Genomic DNA, 27,014 nt, shown 5'->3' on the forward strand with positions numbered 1-27,014 from the left:
GGCCGGGGAAGTGGGATAGGAATGGAAACAAACAAGCTACTCCAGCTTCTTGCATGAACATTCTGGAGTATAGAAATGAAAAATGTTCAAGTATTTCAGGAGAAACAGCAATAGTAAAATTCTGTCATTTGAAAATAGTGGACTGTCCAGAAATATAGTCTCCCCACATCAGAGGTGAGAGATTTCAAGAGCCTCAGAGCTTAGGGCCCAGTTTGACTGTTCATAACATCTGTTATCATTGGCTTCATCTTAACAATGAAAAAGGGAAAGTCTCTAAGTCACACGCCACATACCACACTCCTGGGACTTATGTTTTGAACTACCAAAGTGCTGGCAGTCATACCAAGCATGAACACAAAGCAATGGGACCGATGTCCTGGCAAAACAGACTAGCATTTATTACGTGGCCCCTAAAGAAAGCCTATTTGGGCGGGGAATGGAGGGCTGGGGGTGGAGGTGGGGCTGCTGAAGATTTATTGCAGCCATTCTGTTGTGATGCAAAAATATTTCTGGAACTCTGTCTTGGCAGCAAAGAGTCTGTGGCCTGTTCCTTTTAATTCACTAATGGTGGGATATTTTTGTCCTTACGGGCAGATTTTTTTTTTCCATGCCAAGAACTTGGTTTGTGTACTAGAGAGTAGTGTTGGATGATGAGTCCAATAATGAGTCGTCTTCTGATGATGCTCTGAAAGGCAATTACTAAAGCAGATCTCATAAGGACTTCTCCAAATATTTACGAGAAGGATGCCTGTCAGGGAAATTCTGTAGAAAGTGAAAGCTTCAGGAATTCGTTAATTACATTAAATACAACAGTAGTTTCTCAGCTGGAGGTGATTTTGTCTGGCAGAGGACATTTTATGGAGGACACTTTTGACAGTCATAAGAAGAGAGTAGTACTATCACTTAGTAGGCAAAGGCGAAGGATGTGTTTGATTCTTGGCACTCTATAGAAAAGGTTTCAGAACAGTATTCATGTGATCTAATGCTGGAGTTGGGATCCTTGGTCTTATAGTCCATTGTACTGGGTGACATTTACAGCAGAATACAATCATTATTATATCTGTAAAGTATTACATGTTCTGCCAATTGAGGTAGATGTATATTTTCTAATACAGTCTCTAAATCACCCATTACTTAGAACTCTAGCTTACTTTTCTGAAAATAAAATGTATTAACACTTGATACTATTCTATGTAGTGCCAAGATAAAATAATTATAAAACATCAGTCACTGCCGACATTTAAATTGTGTTATATTTTTATAATTTATAATTTTGTTGTTGGTTGTTTGGTTAAGACTACATAAATTTGGCTGGTCTGAAACTTGCTATGGAGACGAGGCTACACTCAAACTCCAAAGGTCTGCCTGTGTCTGCTTCACGGGTACACAATTGTGCCAGCCATACTTGTTTTTATGTGGCAAGTATCTACCCAATTAATACATTTACATGTATCCTCTTATTTAATCTATAAACAACACTTAGAAGGAAAAATTCTTGGTATCCTTACTTTGGCATTCAGAACCCATTTAAAGGTACCCACAGAGAACAGAAAACTTAAAATGAGAAAACATGGATTCCCTTACAGCCTTTGCTTCCAGCTGGACACACAGAATCAGCAAATCTTTTAACTTTCCAATTCTCAATTTCCTCCCCTACAGAGCAAGGGCAGTGATAATATAGATGTTTCATATCAAATAAATGGTGAGGAGATAATCTTCAGATAACTCTATATCTACACAAAAGCGAGCCCCTTATTTTACCTGCACACTGAATGGAAGTGGCAATTCCAGTCACCCTTGCAGGGACAGCCAAGAAAGACCTGATGTACAACTGTGAATTCAGCATTTTACACGATGAGTGTCACTACCTTTCACCACCTTGCTCATGGCTTTATGTCTACTTTACCAGCCAGCCAATGAACTGCTCCACCCAAATGCCTCCTTCACTTTGACTTTTGAATTATAGTGTGTGTGGGGGGGGGGGGTGGTGAGAGAGGGCACAATTCCTTTTAATGTTGTCTTTTAGCACAATTATAATCTTTTATAAAATAGCACAATCAATATTGCTTTGCATCACAGTGTCGCTTATTTTAAACGTGTTTCATGCAGAATTGTTGGTATGTTAAGAACATGGCCTGGGATCCCAGGTTCCACGTGGTATAATTATTTCCCCTTATCTTAAAATGTTTGGAAAAAAACCCATAAGTTGAATATTCCATCCACCTTTTTATCTAGATATGATGGTATTTTAAACACTACCGGCTAGCTTCTCCTATTCCTTCATTTACTAAAGAAAACACATTTTCCAGGTTTATGGAAAATCTCAGTCTATTCTTTCAGCTTGTAATCATCACAAAATTATCACATTTGGCAAGAATATGGTCTCTGCCCAGAAGAAAGATTTGAATATAATATTAGGAATAAGAATGGAGCTCAGAATGGATTCCTTTAAATGTGTGGAATGAGTTTCTACAGCACTAGTAGCTTCTTTGGGTCACAATGTATTTTACATGCAACATTTGCAAAACTTTTGACCTTGGAAAGGCTATTTTCTTTGATACTCAGTTGGTTTTCAGGATAGATCATTATACAGTAAATAAGACCTAAGTAGCTTAGTTTTGTTGTCATTGGCAAAGTTGAAGATTGGCTTTTAGCATTCTTTCCAACAGGAAATACATGATTTTAAAATGAATGTGTACATACAGGTATGCATTTTAATATGTGTGTGTAGGTGCACATGTGTATGTAGGTTTATATACATGTGTGTGTATATATATATATATATATATATATATATATATATATATATATGAAATCCAGAAGATGAACTTCAAAGTCATCCTTAGAAATTCTATCTGCCTCCTTAGAGACATGGCCTCTCATTGTCTGGGAGTGCACCAATTAAGCCAGACTGGCTAGCAGGCTCCAAGGATCCTCCTACCTCTGCATCTTTCCCTCAGGAACTACAAGCTGGCACTACCAGGCCCTCACAGGGCCACCTTCCTCAAAGCCTAACACATTTATGTGGATTCTGGAAACTGAACACATGTCCTCATGTTTATAACTCAAGCACTTGATCAACTGAGCTATCCATCATGTGGCTTTTAAGCGGTGCTACCCTTAGTGGCCTATTTAAATGCCTAAGTCATCATTAGTGTTTATCTGGGCTGGATTTCATCTAGCTTTGACATTAAAATATGGATTGAATGAAGAATCTTAAAGATTTGCATGACCTTCAAGAGGTTTGTTTATTATCCTTAAGGTAGTTTCATTTAAGAGACAAGTTCAGGGGTGTTGACCCATCTCCCTTCCTACTTATTCATAAAATATATATATATTCTATGAAGAAAATCTACATTCCCGGTATTAAAATATATATCTAAAGACTGTCATGGCTTAACATTTTGTAACTGAGTCAATGTAGTTATAGCTATATGTCAACTAAATTCATTTGACAGGAGCCACATATGTAAAGCATGTCTGAGCACATCATAAGGGAAATGTAACTACGGAATTCAATGTTGGCATCCAAGAGTACTTTGTGATTGTCTGCTCCATGATGATGGTAAACAGTTCCACTTGGGACTTCATGACTATGCTTTTTATACAGGTTTTCTTTTTCTTTTTATTTCATTCTCTCTCTCTCTCTCTCTCTCTCTCTCTCTCTCTCTCTCTCTCTCTCTCTCTTCTTTCAAGGCAGGGTTTTTTCTCTGTAGCCTTGGCTGTCCTGGACTCACTTCATAGACCAGGCTGGCCTCAAACTCAGAGACCAGCCTGCTTCTGCCTCCCTGAGTGCTGGGATTACAGGCGTGCACCACCACATCAGCTATTTCTGTAAAGTTTTTAGTGCATATGGGCAGGTTCAGAATAACTCTCCAGGGTTTCAATCTAACTTAAAAAAGAATTTATTTAATGAAATTAACTTTTTGTTGATGGCACCTTCATACAAATGTGCCATCACTGTTTGCTCTCAGTCATTACCCTCTCCCAAACATTTTGCCACCCATTTTCTTTTCTATTTATTTATTATGTATACAGTGCTCAGCCTGCATGTACACCTGCAGGCCACAAGAGGGCATCAAATCACATTATAGATGGTTGAGCCACCATGTGGTTGCTAGAGATTCAACTCAGGACCTCTGGAAGTACTCTTAACCTCTGAGCCATCTCTCCAGCCTGCTACCCATCTTCTTATATCATTAACTTATACAAATGGCAGCATACTTTAGAAAAAAAAAGTTATATTTCCTTCAACAAACAATGTAGTTATTATTTTGTGGAGGAGGATGCATGAGCCACAGTGAGCAGGTAGAGGTTGGGCAACAACTTTGAGGTCAAGTTCTCTCCTTCTGCCTTTACACGGATGCTGGGGATTGAATTCAACTTGCATGGCAAATACGTCTACCCACGGGACAAGCTTGCCAGGTATTTTAACGTAATGTAAATCACAATAGTATTGCTCAGTAGTAACTTCCAAATGACTTTGCCCTGATTTTTGTTCCCGTTACTTTACATATATAATTCTCTCTTTCTCCTTCTTTATGTGTGTGCTGTGTGTGTGGTGTGCTTCTTATTGGCACAAGACCTAAAAGACTAGCACTTTTCCTTTGAGGCCAAATTTCCTGCTTCTCCATCTGAAAATGTTTTGTGTTCTGCTCAAATGATCTTTATAGCCAAGCTTATCTTGTGCCAACTGGAGTACCATGTCCCCAGCTACATTATCTTTTTGAGGTTTATTAAATGGTTTATATTGCAAAGCACAGAATATGCTCTCAAATTAACAAGCAGGAGACTAAGAGTTGGCATTCGCTACATCAAATCATTGTACAAATAAATAAAACTGATTTTACATTTTATAATCATGTAGAAAATGGCGAGTGATACTCAGTCCTGAAAGCCCCCTCTCCTGTGTGTGAATGAGCCAGAACGAAGTACAAGGCATGGAGTTGAGTGGAGTGTTCAACTTCAATCTTGCAGCTTCTCTCTTACCCTTCTCTTAACCCAACATAGAAATGTTAGAAGTAGTTTATGAAGGGGCTTTGGAATTATAAGGTATCAGCCACAAACACAAGTTAGTTATCTTACTGGCTTCTATCAGAAGACATGTTATCCCATTCAGAACTCTCCAGACTATTGTTTAGCAGTTACCTCTGTGAGGTGGGTAGGCATAGCTTTAAATTCTGCTTTATTCAACAAATGGTCCCATTTTGAGGGTCTATTATATTACACTATAATACCTATCTGGAATTATGCTATTAATTTATGATATAAGTAGGTTCACAAAGTATTTTTCTTATCTTTCTATTATAAATTTCCATGATTTGATTTGAGTCCCTTATTCAAGAAGACATTTGAATCACTCATATTGTAAAGAGCTATCATGAAATTACGTGAGCATATTCATACAGTGTCACAGAACAGAATATGTCCAGTGATAGAGAATTTATAGAATCTAACTAGGCAACTTGAATTCATTGTTACTAGGGACATTTGAGAGGAACTCGGGCATCTGGAGGAGATAAGCTGAATGTTAACATGTACGAACACTTACACGTACAGACACTGTGTCATGCTATGGAGAATGTTAGTCAGAACTGAGTAAAGGTCTAAATATACATTTCAAGAGAAATTCATCATTTAGATATGTATAATAAAAACTTCTTAAAATTGCTTGCCTTTTCTCAAATGCATTTAAAAGATTATGATAGTATATTTTTATATGTGAACTAATATTAATAACGGATAAAACACATCTATCTTTACACTAACACATCATCCACGAATGCTTGAATGACTCCAGCGTTATGTTCTTCTCCACTTTTAATATAGTAAAAATATATTAATCCAGGCCTCAAGAGTCCGTTGGAAAATGCATAAAAATATTTTTAAAGAACATTTTCCGTAAAAAGGTAAGATTTAACCCTGGTTATAAGGGTAATGGTTAATCTTTTCCATTTTGTTTATGGTCACACACATACACACACATACACACACACACACACACACACACACACACACACACACACACACACATTTTGTGTTTATCTATTTATTTTTGCACCAAAGTGAAAGCCGTGTGCGTGGTGGGGCAATGGTGGTGCAGAGGCACACTGCATCCGAGGTATCATGCCTTTCTATCAAGGCTTTCCTATGGATCTTAGTACAGGCCTTGGTTAACAAGAGCAATTTGAATGAAGATGTTTATGATCTCCCAGAGTCAACAAGCTGCAAAGAGAACATTCAACACAGACTCATTTGTATTTCTGTTTCCTCGCCTAATTGTTTTAAATAAAACAAATGCTCTCAATGGTCCTTACCTGCAGTGCACAACCATTGGCCCTGCATCAGGAGGGTTACAGGTTTTGACTCTTCGTAAGAAAGCTAGGAAAGGTGTAGGGTGCTCTGGAACACCATGATCAGGCCAGGCGGTGAACTGGAACTGCCGCACTTCCCTCTTTTCACTTGAGCCATTCTGTGACACAGAAACACTGGGCTCAGACGTTGCGTTCTAACCTTAATTGATAATGATGAGTAACAGTGAAACATGCTGTCTCAGTTCTTTCCTCTTAGGGTATATCGCCTTTGAAGACACATTACCTGGAGACCCAAGTCCTTAGCTATCCCTAAGTGACCAGTATTTGCTCAGGCTGGTAAGCTTTCCTTGTGAGAAGCACTCTGCCATCTGGCTGCAACCATCAGCAGTGCTCTTGTCTATTTACAGGAAGAATTAGTTCTTCCATTTTGGGGAGCCTTTCTTCAGAGCTCAGGTCTCATCGTTATTGATAAAAACCCTAGTCCAGGAGAAAAGGGGCTGGACGATAATTCAGGAATGATTTCACTCTTTCCTGTTGCCAGTGTGACCGAGACTTCAGTAAAAAGATTAAAGGATTTGGCTACTTTAAATAATAGGAGGAAAGGGCAAAACAAAGACAAAGAGCAAACCTTATAAAGCGCAAATGTCCGGACACAGTACGTGGCCAGCTCCACGGTATCCAGCAGTGTCACCTGGACCAGCCCGTGGGTTTCTGTGCCTCTGCTGGGCCAATACTGGTCACACTTCACCTAAAGAGAGAAATGACAGATTCAGGCCGAATGCTCATCAACTCTTCTTTTAGTTTCCTTTTGAGTTGCTGTTGAAGGAAAACAGCTTTTCTGCATTTCATTTTATGTTGATCTTTTCCTGGCATGTATTCTTGTTATCCCCAAATATGTAAATTGCTGCCCTGATGCCAATGTAAACCACATTTTAAAAACTGGTAGGAATATTAAGCAGTAGCAAATTCAATTTTCTGGGAGAAAAATAAGTTGCAGATTGTTGCTGAATAAAATACGGACAGAGATATTTGAAATTTTAGAGTACTTGGGGAAAACACATTCATTCTTTGGTAGACACTATGATTCACATCAGAAAGATTATACTTAGACATTTAAACAGACATTTAAACCACATGGCTAGATAGCATTCATCTATCAGGATTTTACAGGCACACTCTATTCCACAATGCTCTCCCACAATTTACAAATACATGTGTTGAAAGAAAAGTAGAAATAATTTTTAAAATCTATCAAAATGTAATACAAAACATAAAAGTGGTATTTAAAATACATGATAAATGGTATTTGTATGCAAAGCAAATGAAAACTGTAGCATCTATGGGAACAATCTGTCTGCTCTTTCAGTATGGTTTTGGAGGGTTATTATAACAGTTCACTTTAAGTATTACAATCCATTTACTTAAGATAAATGGCCTACGATTTCCATGTGGAGTGGGACAGTCCGTGTAAGAACTACTCAACCCAATTAGTTTAGATGTGACAAAGAATAATTCCTACTCTGCAGTAAGCCTCAGAGTTACTGGATGTGTCCACTGTGCAGCAATGAGCATAATAAAAATGACAAAGGCATTATATTTTCTAGTGAGGTCACAGGTCAGAAAATATTTACCCATTCTGCTACAGAGAAAAGAAAAGTGGAAGTGCTATTTCACTGCTACCAAAGGAAATCCATCGAGCAGGTGAAGGAGGAGTCCTGACTTTTATTTTAAAATGGAACAATCGAAATTATGGTTTTTGAAGTACACAAAGGCAACAGGCATTGTTCTCACAGATGCTAAGAGTTTTTGGTCTAGTGAACAGAATTATTAGATAATTATTTGTTTTTTGACTTAATGAAATACTAACATTCTATTAATGACACTGCAGTTTGGTTTGCATTGACTCTATGTCCTCTGGCACTCAGGCCATTTCTGCATAGACATCAGACTTCTAAAAAGGGACAATTTTCACCCACTAGACAATTTCATAGACCAGAAAAGGGAGGAAGACACTTCACTCTGTATCTATATAGTTATGATGTAGAAATTGAATGCACAAGGTTTGATTCATCTGCCTTTCTCTCAACCAGATGAACACATAAAATAATCTCTTTAAGTAAACAAGGAAAAACAGAGCGTCCAATTCAGATTTAAAAAAAATTTTTTTTTATTAATTTATTCTTGTTACATCTCAATGGTTATCCCATCCCTTGTATCCTCCCATTCTTCCCTCCTTCCCATTTTCCCCTTATTCCCCTCCCCTATGACTGTTCCTGAGGGGGATTACCTTCTCCTGTATATGCTCATAGGGTATCAAGTCTCTTCTTGGTAACCTGCTGTCCTTCCTCTGAGTGCCACCAGGTCTCCCCCTCCAGGGGACATGGTCAAATGTGAGGCACCAGAGTACGTGAGAAAGTCATATAATATTTTGTATGTTTATATGTTTTCCACATTCACAGAATAATATAGTCTTTTTATTTTGATCATAGGCTACAACATAAAATAGTTCCTTATTCAAGGGCAATATTGATGTTCAATATAAGTTGAACAGCTCCATATCTCTGACCATTTGTGAGAGTCACATCATACTTGACAAAATGACCAAAGTACTAGTTGAAAGGAACTACACTAAACGAGGAACGATAATTTATATAGAAAAAGTCCACAAATATTAGGCTAAAGACATTTTTTTAAACCATGAAAAAGTCACCAAGTTGATGTTTTGCTACAAAGGGTAAAATACCTTGGTAGGCTCATCCTGTGGACATGTACATATATGGTGTTAGCATGGGTTAAGAGACTCCACCCATGGTCACATGGGCAGTGGCAGCAATACATCCTCATGCTGGTCTTCTCTCACATACGGGAAGGCCTTCCGTTTTGACTCATTCTCAGTGTGGCCTGCAGATTTTATCTAGTTCCACAGTGTCAAGAGCTTATATTTAGAGATAAGTAATATTTGAAGGCTTTCATTTTTAGCCCTATACTATGCAAATATTTCCTGATTCCAATATCAGAGTATGATATATAAAAGTATGAGAAAACAGGTGTTTCAGAGAGATTTCCTATTTTTGTGTAAGGACTTTAGATGCACCATGTTTTTGTAAAAATATTTCTTTTAGTTATTAATATTATAATTGCATCATCCCTCCCCCCCTTTCCATTCTTCCCTTCAAACTAACCCATGGATCTATCCTTTCTCTCTTTCTAATTCATAGCCTCTTTTTTTCCATTAATTGTTACAAAATTCTATGCTTATGCATATGTTTCCTAAATATATAGATACACCTTCTCATGCAGTAAAATGTTACTTCCATGAATGTTTTCATAACTGATCATTCAAAATTCATAAACAAGTGTGGACGCATCTACAGCAAAACTCACAAAGGTCAAGGATCACTGCAGATACAGGTTGGAAAGATTTTAAGAGCCAGAGGATCAGAACACTTTCTGTGAGATTGGGACTCCTAGTAATGTCAGAAGCTACATCCATAAAGTCTTACCAACATGACTACATAAACATGAACAGAAGAAGGACAACAGCAATAGAACTGGTAAGGTGGATCAGGGAAAACTCCTGAGGCCTCAACCCTACATTAAGAACTGTAGGCAATAAAGGAAGCCTGAAGTGGGAGAAAAAGTCTTCACCAGGGAAGAGCACACCAATTGGCTAATCATTAAGTCACTAATTTGAGACATACCATTTTTCAAAATGTAGGCACACACCACTTTCCTCTTACAACTGCCTTCAATGTGATCCATACATTTTAGCATATTGTGGTCTCATTTCCATTCAGTTCTTGGAATTTTAAAATTTCCTCTCTGTTTCTTCTTTCACTCATTATTCAGTTGGTATTCAGTAATATATTCTTTAGTTTCCATGTTTGTGTGTTTTCAGTAGTGTCTATAGCTGTTGATATCCAACTTTGTTCATTTGTGATCAGAGCGAATGCAAGATGCAATTTTGATATCTTAATTTTTGTTGAGGATTGTGATGTGATTTAATATGCAGTCTATTTTGAAGAAAGTTTTTTAGCTGCTGAGAAGAATGTGTATTCTTCATTGTTTGGGTGGAGTTTTCTGTAGTTATATATTAGAGTCATGTGATTCATGATGCCATTTAACTCTAGAATTTATAAGTTTAGTCTCCCCCCTCCCCCGCCAAACCAATGAATCTGTAGATTATACAGATGGTTTCAAACTATTGTGTCAGTATGGCATCAGTGTGGAGGTTCCTTTAAAAAGCTAGAAACTGATGTGCCAGATGATTTATCTGTACCACTCCTGATATATTTCCCATACTACTCTATTCATAACAGCCAGGGAAATGGAAATAGCCTAGGAGTGCATCAACTAATGAAAGCATAAATAATATGTGACATATTTACACAATAGAATATGACTCAGTTATGATATTTTAAAATTCATAGGAACGGGAGGTCACTCCATAACTGAACATGGTGGAACTGAGCTGGTGCTTGACTAGAAGTTTCACGCTACTGAGTAACACTGGTATCATTGGAAGGCACTATATATACTACTGGAGGAAAAAAGTTATCATTTTGTACCCAGGTACAAAAACTATGAGCTACAATAATAACCTACCGGCAAAATATGCCCATGACACAATGGTGACATGAATAGCATTGAAACACTTTCTAATAAGATTTGAGGCCTACTGAATGAGATAGGACCTACACCTGAAATTGTTAAGAAGGCTAAGAATATGATACTAGATATTCCAGTGGCCCTGGGGGGAATGTACTAATATTTTGCTAAATGAACATAGCTAGAAAACAACTCCTAAAAACCTATTAGTATATTAATAGATGCATGCATTGCTAAACCGTCAATGTAGCAGCTTCTTGAGTACACAGCAATGAACATAGCAACCTGTGATACTGTCCAGATAGTGGGAGACTTTATCACACGCCTCTCTTCGAGGCTCAGAAATATATGTGGAAAAGGAGATGGAAAAATTCTAAGAGTCAAAGGTGGCAATAACTCCAAGGAAATATCATTTTACATGTGCAAGAGGGCTGATGGGAATACAGACTCTGTCTCTGGCTTCATGCACAAGACCTTCAGAAGCTCAATCCAGACAAAACCCAGCTTGGAGAAGAGAAATGGGCACAAAGACCCACTCAAAGCCAAGAAGTTATTTGATATTGATATTTGCTAAGGGACAATCAGTTTTCTCCAATGAAATGACTCTGGATATATCAATCAATATTTTAGAGTAGGCTTCCTGCTCAGGAGTAGTTGTCAAATATATTGGAGTACATGGTTTGTGTGTGTGTGTGTGTGTGTGTGTGTGTGTGTGTGTATGTGTGTGTGTGTGTGTGTGTGTGTGTGTGTGTGTGTGTGTGTGTGTGTGTTAAGACAGAGAAATACTATGGAGTTGGTGGGTAGGGAGGTGGGGAAACATTTGGGAGTATTTGGAGGACAGAAAAGACTATGATCAAAATATATTGTATATAAATCTCAAAAAATAAATACATTTCAAGAAAAGAAGTGTCCTGCTGGGTTAAGTGGTATTAGCAGTGAGGCATGCCTTCAATATCAGCACTCAGGAGGCAGAGGAAGGCAAGTCTCTGAGTGTTTGAGAGCAGCCTAATCTACAAAGTGTGTTTTGTGCTAGAAAAGACTACACAGTGAGATCCTTCCTCCACACCTTCACCCCCAGCAAAAAATAGCAATCATAGTAATCACATAATGGCACCATCATAAAATAAGTTACTGCAGGTTCTAGAAAACACAGTGCTTTTATCCAATAAAATACAAACTTTTCATCTTAGAAAGCAAAAAGGAAACTCAGAGGTAAAATGGTGGACTATTCTCAGTGAGATAACCCAGATAAAGAAAGATAAACATCACATATTTTCTCTGATAGTAGATGTCATATTTGAATTTCAAATAGGTGTATTCCATTTGGAATACCCATTCAGATAAAAAAGTAAAAAAAGAGCCAAAGGAGTGGGAAAAGTAAGAGAGTGATTTAATGAGGGGTTGTGGGGGCAGAAAGAATGCAGTAGTATAAAGGGCTAAAGGGGAGTAATAGAATAGAAAGGTTAACTTGGGATAAGGAGGGGAGGGCAGGGTAGAGGAAAGAATATAGGGAAGGCTAAATAACATTAAAGGCCTTTCAAAAATCTCATGGAAAACCACTACTGTAGAAGCTTCCTAACACACACACACACCAAAACAAAACAAAACAAACAAACAAACAAACAAAAAAACAACTCACACACATCGCATCACATGTACACACAGGAGGGAGTGGGGCAGGAAGAGAGAGGAGTTCTCCTTTAATGGGGTCACTGTTCCTTCTAGATACTATAGGCTAACAAATAAAAACCCCATCTTTTGTATGTGTTGCCCAGGAAAGGCCTCATAGACCCTTAAACATTACAGTCTATTGCCAATGCTATTAATTATTCATCAGAACTTGTTGGTAAGACCCTGTTGCTGAAGATGCTGCATAGTTGAGCCATAGAACATCGAGAAATCAAGCTATTACTCACCTGTATGCTTCATCCCTCTTGACTAGCTTTTATAGAAGTAAAAGGTCCTATGTATGCTACTACTGGAGAAAATAAATCACTAGTCTTATCTATCTATGAGCCCTGAGACCTACAACAATGATAATTTATGTAGATAAATATACAACTGGTAATTATGGCCACTGCTGCAGTAATAGAATTAGCATTATGGGAGTAGCCAATCACTTTCATATTGAATTTATTCCCTACTCCACAAGATAAAACCCATACTTGGCACCACTATTAGCCAAGAACCTATTGGCTAGACAGGTCATAGTCCTTAGAGTAGAATGTACTATTACTATTCTGCTAAATAGACATAGTATTAAACCAATTCCTAATGGCATAGATCAATGCATCTCTCAACTCTCATTAGAGAAGCTTCTATTTGCAGTAGGTGCCAATTAACACAGAGACCCTTAGTTGGCCACAGTTCAAAGAATAAGAGAGACAAAAATGCTCAGTCATCCCCCCCCCCATCATCTACACCCCAACCTCAGATATTATCATGAAAGAGGTGGGGAAAAGATCATAATAGCAATACGCAGAAGATGACTTTGAGGAAACATTGTCTTCTGGCGATAATAGGACAGCTTCACATTCTAATTCACAGTGGTTATGACACCATGCACAAGACCAGTAGAAACTCAAACCAAACCAAATCTTAGGGAGTTAGGCACAAAGTCTCACTCTTTACCAAGGCACTACTACCAATGGAAAACTACCAGGAGAGAAAGGGTCCATTTTCTCTACAAGTATAGCCATTGCTGAGTTAACCACACATCCAAAAATACATGGTCAGCACAAACTGCACTTTATGGGATTTTGAAAAAAGACACAAAGTTAGGTAGGTAGAGAAGGAGTAGATCTGGGAGAAATAGTGGTTAAACATGATCAAAACATACAAAATTCTCAAAGAACTAATGAAAATATTATTTCAATAAAGAAAAAATATGTATAATATATTTTGGAAGGGAAAGAGTTTTACAGAGGATCATTAAAGGTAGGCTACTTCCTCTAACAAAAGTATAATATCTGAGTTCTATCTCTGGTGCTGGGTAGAACTGTCACATTCTAAAAAGCCCCAATGATTATAAGATTACAATATCATACTACTTCCCCTTCATCTAAATAGTTAATCAAATTGACCATTTCATAGCATGGCTAGGACACCCACCAGAAGAGAGCTCTGAAGAAATAATGAAGAGATGGGTGGAAAAAAAAAATGATATAAGTAGAGCAAAAGGTCCCTTCCTTGATAGTTGATTACAGAGACTTTACCAACTCAAAGCATGTAACTTATTTTCTCCTTTCTATTTCTTCTTTGATTGCCAACCCGAGTCTTAATCATTCTCATTCTCTCTCTAAAGACTCTTGTTACCCTCTTTTCCTACTTGTCATGTGCCAGAGTGGGTAATCCCGTTCTCTGAGGAAAAGGGGAGGGGGAATAAGGGAGGTGAAGATTGGATTGGGAGGAGAGAAAGGATGTAGTGGCAATAAAGCTGTAAAATGATTACATCAATAAATTAATAAAAAACAAAACAAAACAATATGGTCTTCTGCTTTCTTCTCCATGCCCCTCTACTAAGTAGCAGTTGAGACTAGCCTGCACTTCTGGCTTTTTTCTTCTTCTTAAACTCTAATAGAACCATCCTTAACATTCAAAGCAACAAAAATCATAAATGTCTTCAAAATAAAACCCTGTCATTAGGCAGCTGTGCTATGTGTTGGTGTAATGGGTTGAAGCACTCTGCTTTGTAGAAGGACTTTCATTCTAGCTCATGGTCACTTCAATATGGATCGGCTTAGAAGTGGCACACTGTGGTACCCAACAAAGGTAGCCAACATTAGGATCAGGAATGTTGTGGTTTAGATTGGCTTATTTTTAGATTGCCCATCACTTTATGAAAACGAAATCTGCTCATTTCAATTCACTAAAGACTTACTAACTTTGGCACACCATCTGAAGTCCACTTGTAACCAAACAGTTCCCCGCCAGAATTCTAGTATTCCTGCTCTAAAATCCATCTGTTACAGGGTACTTTGAGAAGCAAATATAGGGCTAAAGGTTCAGGAGCCAAAGAAGAAGTTAAAGTAGCCAAGTCGTGATATTTTAGACACTGTCACTTGCTGAAAGGGACTATCAATCCTAATTGAGCAATTGTGGCCAAAGCGGCTGCTGGAGTCAGGATTTTCTACTAGTAGTAAACAGCAAGTAGAGAAGCATTCTAAATCATAAGTGAAAGTCAGTTTGTAATTCATTTTAAATACTCATTTAATATGAGGACCTGAGTTTTTAAAAGTTTCATATAAGTATCAGGGTATATTTTTAGTGGATAAAAATTACATATTGAGATGTTAATTTTATATGTTATAAAAATTTTTATGTTATAATAACTCTTTTGGTACTACAGAATAGGTTAATATTTTGTTTAATGACTTGGTTATTTTTTTAGCAAGTGTTATTCTTTGTATTCAACTATTACATTTGTCTATATAGTTTCCCAAATTATAAAGGTTGTATACTTCCCTGTTTCACATTACCTTTACTGACTACCCTCTAGTGAGAGTTAAGAGGCCATCTCAAATGTGAAGTAAGTTATATCAAATCATCAGACATAGTCTCATATATATAAACATGAAGCCAAAGGATATTCCCAGGTTAATGGGACTTATATATCATAAAAGAGTTTATCTGTTCATGAACTACTCTAAAATTTTCTAAATTACTTGTCACACTTTAAAAGTCATTCTTTACTTCTTGATGTATCTTCTAGCTATTGATACAGAGGCCTTGCTCTGAGCTTTGGCAATGACTTACACCCTTAAACAGATTGTCACCAAAGCTCAGGTCAAGGCACTTAGATATAACCAAAGGATCACACTGTGGTATGAAATACCACTTAGATATTAACTTTCCTCACATAAGTTGTTGGATATTAACTTTCCTCACTAAGTTGTTGGCATCGTAGAGTACTGATCTCATCAGTAAGCACTCCTAAGGAGCAAGTGGCTGGTGGTGGCCCAAAAGCCCTATAGTCAAATCTATCTCTGGTTTCTCTGTAGCCTTTGAGCCAGGTATAATCAATATTACAATTACCAAGCCGTGCCATTAGCTGACTTAGTACTTCTATACAAGAATAATTTCTGTGGACCGGCCAACAAAGATGGCCCTACAAAGCTGTATATAAACTGCATGTTAGAATCATACTGACAGAAGATAGAAAAAATGCACTGTACCATAAGTACTGGACAGAAGAAAGATTACTTTACAATGCATAAAAAAAGAAGTAACCTAACCCAGCCTGAGAATACTAGACATGCATGTGGTGACAGAAAGGCTTTTCTACCCTCTCTGGGAACTGTTACATCTCCTTTGCCATGGCAGATTTTTACATATATTGCCATGTTTCTAAATGGATTTCAGCTGACTTTGGGCCAGAATCTGTAGGCTGGCATTGTAAGCAGAGAAGACAGCTAGTGAAAAGAAGTATGAAATTTGGTAAGCTAACTACTATCCAGGAACTGGTCAGATTCTTGCTTTTATCTCACACTGACATGAGAAAACCAAGAGTGTGGAATTTGCTAGACAATGCCCCAGTCATCTGTTAGCTTGCCAACACAAGCATCACACCTTTTGTTGCCAGTGTCCCATTTACACTAACTATCCAGCACTTTCAAAACAATCCCATACATCATACAGGCTCCAGAGGCAATGTTTCTGCTGCTGTTCCTAAAGTTGCTTAAGGAAAAAGCAGTTTCTGTTGCCTCAGATAGGCAGGGTTTGGGCTATGATTTGAGAAATTAAATGTTCAAGGCCTTTGGCGCTTCCAGTTCTATCTGGAAAAAGACACAGACCTGGCATTTGGAAAGCATTTGCTCTCTATTAAACTCACTGAACCTTGACAACCAGAGAAGCCAAGAATTAGTCTGCCACTGGCCATGGCTAGGCTTTCCAAAACCGATAACAACAATGAAAACAATAACACTGTCATTTATAATCTTCAGTGCGATCCTGTCAGATTTTAACCCTGAATAACTTTAGGCTTAAAAAACAAGCTCAAGGTTTGTTTTTCAAAAAAGAAGAAAACTTTTGACCAGAATATGTTTTGTTTTTTTACTGCTGCTGGCTCACAACTGTTCTTAAAGTCACAAAACTAAATATGAACATGTCAGCCTGATTCTTGGAGTTTGTTTACAAAAGTGACATTCAAGGACTAGAGGCCTAAGTGGGCATTAGGTTAGAACCAGTCCACCGACTAAATATCCAGCTTTGGTATTCTAGTTCCCTGAAATATTACCTCAGTGAGGAATGTATACCAGCCCATTCTCCTATGCCTTGACTGTGTCTGATCTCCATTCATTAACACACATACACCAACATTTAGTTATATAGGGATTTTCCTATTTTCTGACCTAAGCAACAAAGTCATGTTGCACAAAACTAGTAATGGGTGTTAGCAACTTATTCTATGTGTGATCATGGAAAAGACAATTTAGATCTTTTGAAATTATAAAATTCCTCAATTTTAGGACTACTAATTGACAATTCAGATAGTGTCTCACTTATTGGGTGTCAAAATTTCTCTCCGTATCTTTAAAAATCAATAGCATTAAGTCTCACCATAACAGCTCCATCTAACCCAGTCAATTCCCACTATAAGGCTTAAAAGACAGTATCAATAGCAATAGTTTCAACTATCAGCAACGAACCAGGGCTGGCTGCTGAGAGCAAGTGTACGATAGATATCTTCTTCACCTCCTCACAGGTATTCCAGCCTCTACCGCTTAAAAAGGCTGCTCAATCATTCCCTAAGCAGGTTTCTATAGTTTGTGTCTTATCTACTTCATAATGGTAGATAAAATAGAAGTCAGCCAGCCAAAAGCAGAGAGATGAAAGAACAAGTTAAAAAGTAAACAATAATCTAACAAATAAAGGAATTTCCTGAGCCAGGAATTACCGTGGCCAATCCTACCTTGGAGACTAATTCTTTAGGGGAGGCTGCCAACTGCACACTCAGTCACCCACAAATAACACCCTTGGAGTGAAAATGCCAGCTGCATATGTTTTACTGTAACCGTGCTTCACTTTTTCCAAAGACTTTTTTTTCCCCTCCCTGTGGTTGCCCAGACCAATCCCAGTACTTATTGGCATATTATGAAACATGGAAACAATTAGAAACCACATTCTAGGGCAGGAAAATGACTTGCTACAGAATCAGTGAACTACGCAGAACTTGAGAGGACTTGGCAACTCCAATGGAAACTGGAGTAGAACTCACTCACAGTATCTTTTATCACAGCGCATTCTACCGTGGTTTTAAATTGATCTGTGTAGTTCAGGCGGCTGTCGTATTATATTTTCAAAAACCATAGATGTTAGTTTTTCTGTTTGTTTGTTTCTTGACTTGCCCTATGAAACCCCCAAGAAATAGTCTTTATTATCCTTTTATTTTCAGTGTGATGCTTAAGTTTGTCAGTCTGACACAGCCTAGGATCAGCTGCAAAGAAAGTGTCAGTGGAGTATTTCTAGATGGTCTTGGCCTTCAGGCATGTCGGTGGGAGATTATCTTGATTATATTAACAGAGGTAGAAAGACCCACAGAAAGCCAGGAGATCCTGAATTGTGGAAGAATAGGAAAGTGAGATAAGGGGATCTATGTATTGCTTTCAGCTCCTGTCCCTTGGTATAATGTGATAGGTGCTTTGAACTTTCCTCTCAGGTAAAGATGAACTTTAACCTGGAACTGTAAGCTGAAAGGAAGAGTTTTCACTAAGTTGTTTTAGGAAATGAAGCCAAGATAACTACAGGTACAAACAAATAAACATCCTCATGGTGGGATAGTATTCTTTCAAGGCCACGATTGCCTGTGATGAGCAATCACAGAACTGGAATTTTTAACTCGAACACCTTGGATCCCAGACAGTTTCACTCTTTTATAAGGGCTTCTATGGGTTGTTTAAGTGCTAAGAACTTTCAACTTCCTAGCAAAAGGCCAGTGAGACTGCTAACACAAACGACTGAGCACAGCTTTTGTCTCAGGAGCAGGTCCTGACTCTGAAGGTCACTGTACTATTGAAACCTCAAGCTCCAGTGAAAGTGAAACAGACAGACAGAAAACAGAAAGCTGGAAAACAGACCAGTTCCAGCAAGAAAATGTTATGCAGAGGGAATATAAATGGAAGCAAACAGAAATGTGGCCCATGTTATTTTTAGTGACAACTATCACTATATGCCTGTTTTACCCATGGTTTTCATACGGTATCATCTTGCCATGGAAGCAACAGACAGAAGAGAATCTCTTCCACTGATGCATTTGCATAATTAACAAATTTTCTCTGTTAAGATGTGAATTCTGTAGAGCATGGTCAGAGAGAAAACTGGTACAAAAGAAAGTAGTAGTCTATGCTCCACTTCTGGTTGGGAACAACCCAGAGAGAGCCACCAGGTATAGTGAATGGAAATCACCAAGTACAGTGGCTCTATGGGGTTGTTCAGGCTTCACTGTTAACTACAGAGAAACAGGTTGATTTCACTTGGAAACAAAATGTAGTAGAAGCCATCCTTGACTCAACAATGGTAAAGGAATGGATCCTCTAACTAAAACTGTAGCTCAGGATTTCAATTGTACTTCATCCTGAAACTGTTTTCTGTGCCCAAGACAAGAGCTACACTGTTGCATCCTTTGCATGTAATCCAAGCCAAGGCGACTCCAAGGGGCCAAATGATATGCTAGCTTCCATGTACCTATTATTTAAAGCTAGAGTTGAGATCTAGGCCAAGATATTGACTGCAAAGTATGTCTACTTTAAACTGCTATTTAAAGACCTTTTTCTCTGATGGTGTTGTCCTCTTTCTTTTTAATTCCTGACACAAAGACTATAGCCAATAAGTACTGTCATTTACAAAGTATTAAGGAGGCAAGATAGAAACATGAGGGGAAATGATGGAGACATGGGAAGGAAGAAGAGCTTCTCACTCCTGAGCCAGGTTGAAGTCTGTCATTTGCTGACAATCAAGAATCTCAGAATATTATGAACATCGCCAACATAGAGACACATCTCTTTTCTATACAGACAAATATTTCAAACTAGAATGTTGAACAGCAGTGAATCCTGTATAAGGACTAATTAAGCCTATGTGTCCCTTTACATTCCTTGCTGTAAACCCATAATTTCTAGGATCATTACAATAAAAGATATATCTTAATCTCTTTGAACATCCCTACGGCCCATAGTTTTATTTTATCAGATTACAATCCTATCTAAAACACCCCTGAAACCACCCTGTAATCTTAATAAAAATAAGGGGAAAGACTCCTAGCACCCATTTGAGATGCAACTTTAAGAGCCACCAAGATGGTATATATGTCTACTCAAGTGCAAGTAGATGCTTAGTGCTACCCAAGTCCTTTGAAAAGCTCATACCCATGCTTGAGTATGTCACCTTTCTATTAATCCTTGCTACTTACTCTGTTAAATTTGTGTTTTAATCAACTACAACTGTCCTTCACTCTGGATCATGCTGAAATATTCCCTCTGGCATAGCCAAAAACTGGGCTTTTTCTGAGTGGAGGAAATCTGTAGAAAATTTGTAGAAACTTTCTGTAAATGAAATGAGTTGAACACAACTGAAATTCTGAGCCTTCATTTAGTAGTGGCATTTCAAGGACCAGCAGGTCATCACACACTTGGAAACATGCTGAGCAAGGCTAACTCAATATTTGCTTTGAGGTTGGATGTAGGTAATAAAGAATTCTCTTGTTTTCTCAGGTCAAAGACAGAGCCTACACTATTCCTAAAGTGTGGAGCTATACATTGCCATAACAACTAACCACTATAGATAACATTGCTTTTATGGTGAAATACTATACATGTTCTTGTTTGAAAGACCAGGAATCCATCCCTTTTTCTTCTTGTTAGTGTTGATGAGAGAGCAACTGGGCAGAGAAAGGTGAGGTAGGAAGATATGAAGAAGAAGATGGACAAACAGATGAGATCATCTGAGCCACCAGCAGTCTGGTAAATCTGCCTAGTGACACTTGGTCCTTCTTCTAAAATATGCAGGAAGGACAAAGGGCAAAGGGCTGTGGGTGTTGGCGGGGGGGGGGGGGGGGGGGGGGGGTCAGGATTCATTTGTCTTGTCAGATAGATGATGACCGAGACTGCCCAAGTGCCCACTGGCCAATGCAGGTCATCGCACACTTGGGAACATGCTGAACAACCACAGAATAAAAATCGCAGGACAGCATTTTAATTGACCTCCTTAGGCCATTTAACAAAGCAGACCGCCAAACTCGCAAGAGCAAAGAGTAATTAATGAAGGGAGCAAACAAAGGTTCACTTAGTAACTTCCAAATAAGTCCCTCAGTCTGAAGGGGGAGGAAAGGTAGCCTGGAACAAAAAGATAAACTGCAGGTATTTAAGTCACAATGCCTTCTGCCAGGAACTGCTCATTACCATCAGATGTCGCAGCGGCAGTGGGGCCAGTTAGAACTTTATTATTAGAAGCAATTAGGAAGAAAAGGGGCAGAATTTCATTTGGTTATTTCAAAACAGGTTTCTGTGCATAGTTTAATGAAGGCCTGCAGTGTCAAGATAAAATGTGTGTTTTACTGAAAACAACTTTTGCAAATGACTGCTTGTTAGCAACTGGTATCTCCAGGCAGAGCAGACCTGGTAGGCGAGATTCACATGCGTGCTGTAACAGAAGATATCAGCTGTCTCAGCTTCACAGGTGTGTCATAGGTAGGCAGTATGGCCTGATGAGGAAGCATGTGCATTGTGGGGCCAGAATGTTGGTCTCCAATTCCTCTCTCTGACTTTGCTTTCAGAATGACTTTCAGTCATTTTTTTTTTCTTTCAGCCTCAGGTTATTCGTAGGAAAAGCAAAGTTTATAGAAGCAGTCAGTTTTCATAAAATTGTTTTCATAAAATGGGTGTTAATGAAATACCAGTACATTTAAAGAGGTAGACATTGTTATAATTATTAAATCATATATATCAGGATCATTTGGGTTGGGACTCTATGGGGATTTGAGTACATTTATATGCTTACCAGATATTGCATATAAAATGTGAAATAAATATTGCTCTCAAAGCCATAGACATTCCCACATCAGTTTATATGGAATCAGGTATTTTCAAAGATCTTACCAATTTTTAGGTTTGCTAAAGCAGCCCCATATTACACTACTTGACTTCCCACTTTTACCATGGCAGTGTGGCTTTCATATATATATATATATATATATATATATATATATATATATATATATATATATATATATGATTTTACCTTATAAATTATCTGGGCAGCCTTAAGCTCCCATATCATCGATGCAGTTAAGCAAAGGACCATTGCTATGTAGTAAGAGTGGAAGAATACATAAAGAATCTCATTTGTCTCCTATATGGGAAACTGGATTTCAGCTTCTACCTACTCTTCTTGAAGGCAGAGAAAGAGCCCTTTACCTGAGGTCTCAATGTCAGCCTGAACATCCTCATGTTTCATTCACAGTATCTAGAGACTTATGTGTTAACTTCCCAAGGTTAAAACTTGATTTTCATCAGAAATATATGGAAGTTGCAGATTCATTAGGAAATATGGTATACTGCTATGTGCTGTTTTAGATTCCCAAACTAACAGTATTTAACTAATGTGCAATGGACTGTAATATTGGACCCATATGGTGACAGAAACTCTTAGACCTTAACAAGCAATGACTTACTATTAAAATCTATTGTTTTTTGAGAAGCCTAAATTAGCAAAATGCCCTCCACACATTTCTGTGTTTTTTCAGCCATGTTTTAAGCTGAGTCATCCTCTGGCTACCCTGAGTTAATCTGAGTGATTTAAATATGAGCTCCTTTCAAGGAATATTAGAGCTTATGTGCAGACTATAAGAAGGAAAAAGTGGGAAGTACATATAGGTGGAAATCTCTATGGGTTCTTATTCATAATTAATATTCATTTTCTCAAGCCAAATTTATTATATCTTCACATATCAATTTCATTTTGGGGGGAGCAACTATGATGAGTGTAACATGAGAATTTCCTTTTTAAAAATATTTAGAAGGATTATTTTTCTGTTTGTGTTTTAGGGTAGAATCCAGTTATCATGCCTTGGCTGGTACTGATACCAAACTAAGTGTCTTGCATCAGCCTCCTGTGTATTATGCTAATGTGTGAGACATCATAATTAGACTTTCCCAAAAGAAGCTTTGAGCTACTAAATTCATTGATGAAATTCTTTTAAATTCTATGCTTTGAGTTTCACATAGCTAATCCTCATTGGTGGCCATCCCTATAGGAGTAGTGGATGTTGGGGGAGTGGTGGAGATAATTGCCTTTATCTTTCATACTGTCTGTATCTGTGGATGAGATTTAGGCATTTACACTTCTTAGTTCTGTGTGTGACAGAGAACAAAAAATGGTTGGGACAGAGCATAGCATTTGTGGGCTGGATTCAGGCTGGTTAGATCCTGGTGAAGGAAGCACAGAATTTTGCTTGTGGAGAGGATGGGCAGAAGAGTTTTGAGAAATAGTTCAATCAGAGATTTTGACATCCATTCCCAATGACTGATTGTTAAAAAGTGCTACCCTAGGGGAAAAGCAACTTCTGAATAGAATGACACACACAACACAAAGACGACTGAAGAGGGGGTTTGAAGAGGGACATGCACATCCTTACCCTCGACCTTTCTTCTAGCTTTGTCATCATGACAACTGTGGCACTCCGTTGCTCCCATATCATTCTCCAGAAGTCCCCAAATGTTTCAGGAAGAGATCCCTGTGTTGCAATATAGGCATTTTGTTTTCTGTAGCCATCTATGTAGTTGGCATTTACATAGTCACTTCCTGGAATTCCTGAAAAATAAGAAGGAGTATTCAACCAGGAGGCTAAACTCGCAAGGAGAAAACAGTCTGGATCTGGTTCAACAGTGATGCTCTATTATTATTTCATATCCTGCTGAATGATTTCTAATATACTTCAGTTTGAGGTTTTAACGCCAGATTAAGAATATGTACTACCACAACATCATGTGATAATATACAGCATTCAGCGTATTGTTTCTTTATAATATGAGCAAATCACCAAATAAAGTAAAACAAAGCAGATGCCTGTAAAATTCATTTTTCCCTCCCAGTTTTTCTGTGTGCTCACTTGGACTAGTAATAAATAGAATGCAAAAATCAAAAAATAGTCTAGTTACATTCTTTACTTCTCCTCTCCCCAACTCTCATTTTCAGACAAAAACTAAATTTAAAAAATGCCTGCATCTGAAGATGCAAAAGTATGGTGGAGTATTATAATAATAAATAATCCCTTGCAGGTTTAGCTGCTGATACATCATATAAAATCATTGAGTTATCCTGAGAATACGTCGACTAATTCCTGTGCTGATCATCTTTTCAAAAAGGAAGAAAAGAAATACCATGTTGCCCAAGACGATGAATGAAGTCAAGTTCAGACAGAAGCTGTCTCTTTACTATTCCTGTGTCTGACGCTCTCTCTCATTTAAGACTCAGGGTTAGAGCACACGGACTGCTCCTGTGCAACAGTTTGTAACAGCTGCCTACAGACTGGCTGTATCTTCTTCACTTTTGCCCTTGCTCGTATGTTTCACATTAAAAATAACAGCATGATGAAAAAATAATCTCAAATACTGTGATATCTACAAACCCAATGGTGATTTTCCCTTAGACTTCTGGTAAACTCTAAACTCTTACCTACAAAGCTCTACGAGTTTCTAATCTCATCTCACTCTGCTCACCTTTTAATCTGTGGGTGCTGTGTGGCTTCCAGGTTGGTAGAAAATGCTCTCACCTACCTATCCTAGAACACACTTTGAGTCCTTTTCCTCATAAGCAGCCTCTATCTATACCTGACTCAGTTCCCAGGATTCAAGGCACATATGATACTCCCTTACACTACTGTCTATTACAGTTGAGATACATTACATTTTTGCTGAACTTGCTTATTGTAGATTTGACTACAATTCCATATCTCCCTTATTCATCCTTGGCAATTTTCCTGATTAAAAAGAATGCATAATTTGACCAGCCCCAATATTATTAAAGAGCAAAGATGTTCTTTTATGGCGATTTTTCTGACTGACAGTCTAATTTCCTGTTATTGTAATATCTTAAGAGAGATAAGAGCCAATTTGTGTTTTCTCCAGGAGCAGTAACCAAAGTGACCAAGAAAGTCAATACTACACTATAGAAAAGGAATACATGCTACAGAATCAAGGGGAAAACAATGGAAGTCGAGGAGAAGAGCTACCTAAGAGCATCTGAAGGGGTTTAATGTACTGTGTTGAGACACAGCTTCGATTCTGAAGGATGTTAACTACAAAGAGGAGTTGTGTCTCTTCTACAATGATATGCTTTCATATAATCAGAATCAAAAGTATAGTAGGTTTCCTAGAGAGATATGAGTTGCCTGTTCCTGGAGAGAAAAAAAAATCAGTATGCTGTGGAAGGAAACACTGGAACATATGCATAGTCCCTCTGGCCATGGGAAATATGTGCCCTAGAGTTATGAGAAAATATTTTTTCTTTACATTGGAACATGTGCTCCCAAGCTAAAAATGCCGTATTTCCCTGATTGCCAGATGCAATTACTTTGAATGCTTTTCTGACTTCAGTTGTGTAACTGATCCTCCCGAGAAGAATAATGAAACTCAGATGGAAGTCGCTGCACCCTGAGACAAACACATGGACATAGGGTACCACCAGCAGTAACTGAGAAGTCTTTTGAGCAGAAACTTAAGCACACAGTTTGTTGGAGCATTATTCATCTATTTTAGCTACTCAAGAAACAGTTTGAGTTCTGGCAGCGCATGACTGATAAAGACCTTGATCCTACCCAATACCAAACTCCTGTGGCTACAGGGGATAGCCACTACAACCCTCGGATTACAGCCACATGTAAGTACACAATTTTATTCAGCCATTATGAAATAAACTTATTAAAATAGGACAAATGAAGTTTAGGGGAGATTAATTGTTAATGAATAATGACTGCTCTTCCAAGATATAAAAATAAACCATTTCTGTCTAAAGATTACCAGGTGTTTGAGATAACAGCAAATGCTTTACAAACTTAAATCTTGATATTTTTAAAGAAAACTTAAAATAAAATAATGCAGTGTCCAACAATGCTGATTATCAAGTTATTGTTTCCAAGCTGAAAATAATGCTGAGGTTCTTCCTCCACTTGGATACTGTCAGTGAGGGGGTTATTTCCAGAATCAATCATAACTTATGTCATGATCCTTTACCTAGCAGAATGCTAGGTCAGGCAAGATCTCTCAGCCCTGCAGGGTGGAGATGCAAGGGATGATGTTCCAGGAGACCTGGTATCTACCAAGTCCTGTATCCAATACCCTTTCATGAGCTGTGCACAGGATGAGAAAAGACTGCAGGAAGAGTGATGCCTTGTCCTTTTAAATACATTAATCCCAGAATGGAAACTACCTTAAACAGCAGGCACTTTCAAGTATGGAGACTCCCAGTTTTCAGTATGGCATATTTAGGAATGTTTTCCTACCAATCCTGTGTATATGCTCTAATGACTTCAGAATCTGGGGTGCTATGAAACATCTCAGAAACTGTTGATTAGGATGTATCTTCTGGGAGACTAGATCTACAAAATTCTCCAACAAATGTCTATTAGTTTATTTAATATTTAATGTCTTATTCAGGGAATAAAAGGTCTGCAAGTGTTATGGTAACGCTCATCATAGTGCACTATGAAGCATGTACGTGAGAATGAACTGAGTTGCTCCGGGGGCTCTGGAGATAGAAATCTAACTTAAAATGCAGGACTGAAAGAAAAGAGGAGTATGACAAATTAGCAGATTGCTCCACTGCTTATTTCCATAGAGTCAGGAATGTGTCTTTCAGTTGGCTTTGGATGATTGTGTTTTTGCTTCCCAATTGTTTATGGTATGGAAGGAGTCAAAAATGACAGAGCTCTTTGCCTTGTGCTAGTCTCCCGCAAAATTCTTAGGACCAATAGGCCCTGCTATAATAACTGTATAATTTGCAAACCATTTTTATTTATTATTTTACTTTTTGAAATGGAGGTCTCACTATGTAGCCCTGGCTGGCTTTGAACTCAGAAGTCCACCTTCCTGTTACTTTAAG

General features: G+C 38.1%; 1 protein-coding gene across 31 annotated transcripts in view; it reads right to left on the reverse strand.

Moving 5' to 3' along the window:
- Ptprd (protein tyrosine phosphatase receptor type D) overlaps window positions 1-27,014 on the reverse strand; it is an 822,247-nt gene that overhangs the window by 34,954 nt on the left and 760,279 nt on the right. For all 31 annotated transcript variants that reach the window (XM_051163652.1, XM_051163675.1, XM_051163581.1 and 28 more), the window contains 3 exons: window positions 23,551-23,726; window positions 6,943-7,062; window positions 6,318-6,472 (listed from right to left, as the gene is read on the reverse strand). In XM_051163652.1, the coding sequence (XP_051019609.1) occupies window positions 6,318-6,472; window positions 6,943-7,062; window positions 23,551-23,726 (451 nt within the window). The remainder of the gene's footprint in view (window positions 1-6,317; window positions 6,473-6,942; window positions 7,063-23,550; window positions 23,727-27,014) is intronic.

The sequence above is a fragment of the Acomys russatus genome, chromosome 2 (genome assembly GCF_903995435.1).
Source record: "Acomys russatus chromosome 2, mAcoRus1.1, whole genome shotgun sequence".
In the NCBI taxonomy this organism is placed as follows: Eukaryota; Metazoa; Chordata; class Mammalia; order Rodentia; family Muridae; genus Acomys; species Acomys russatus.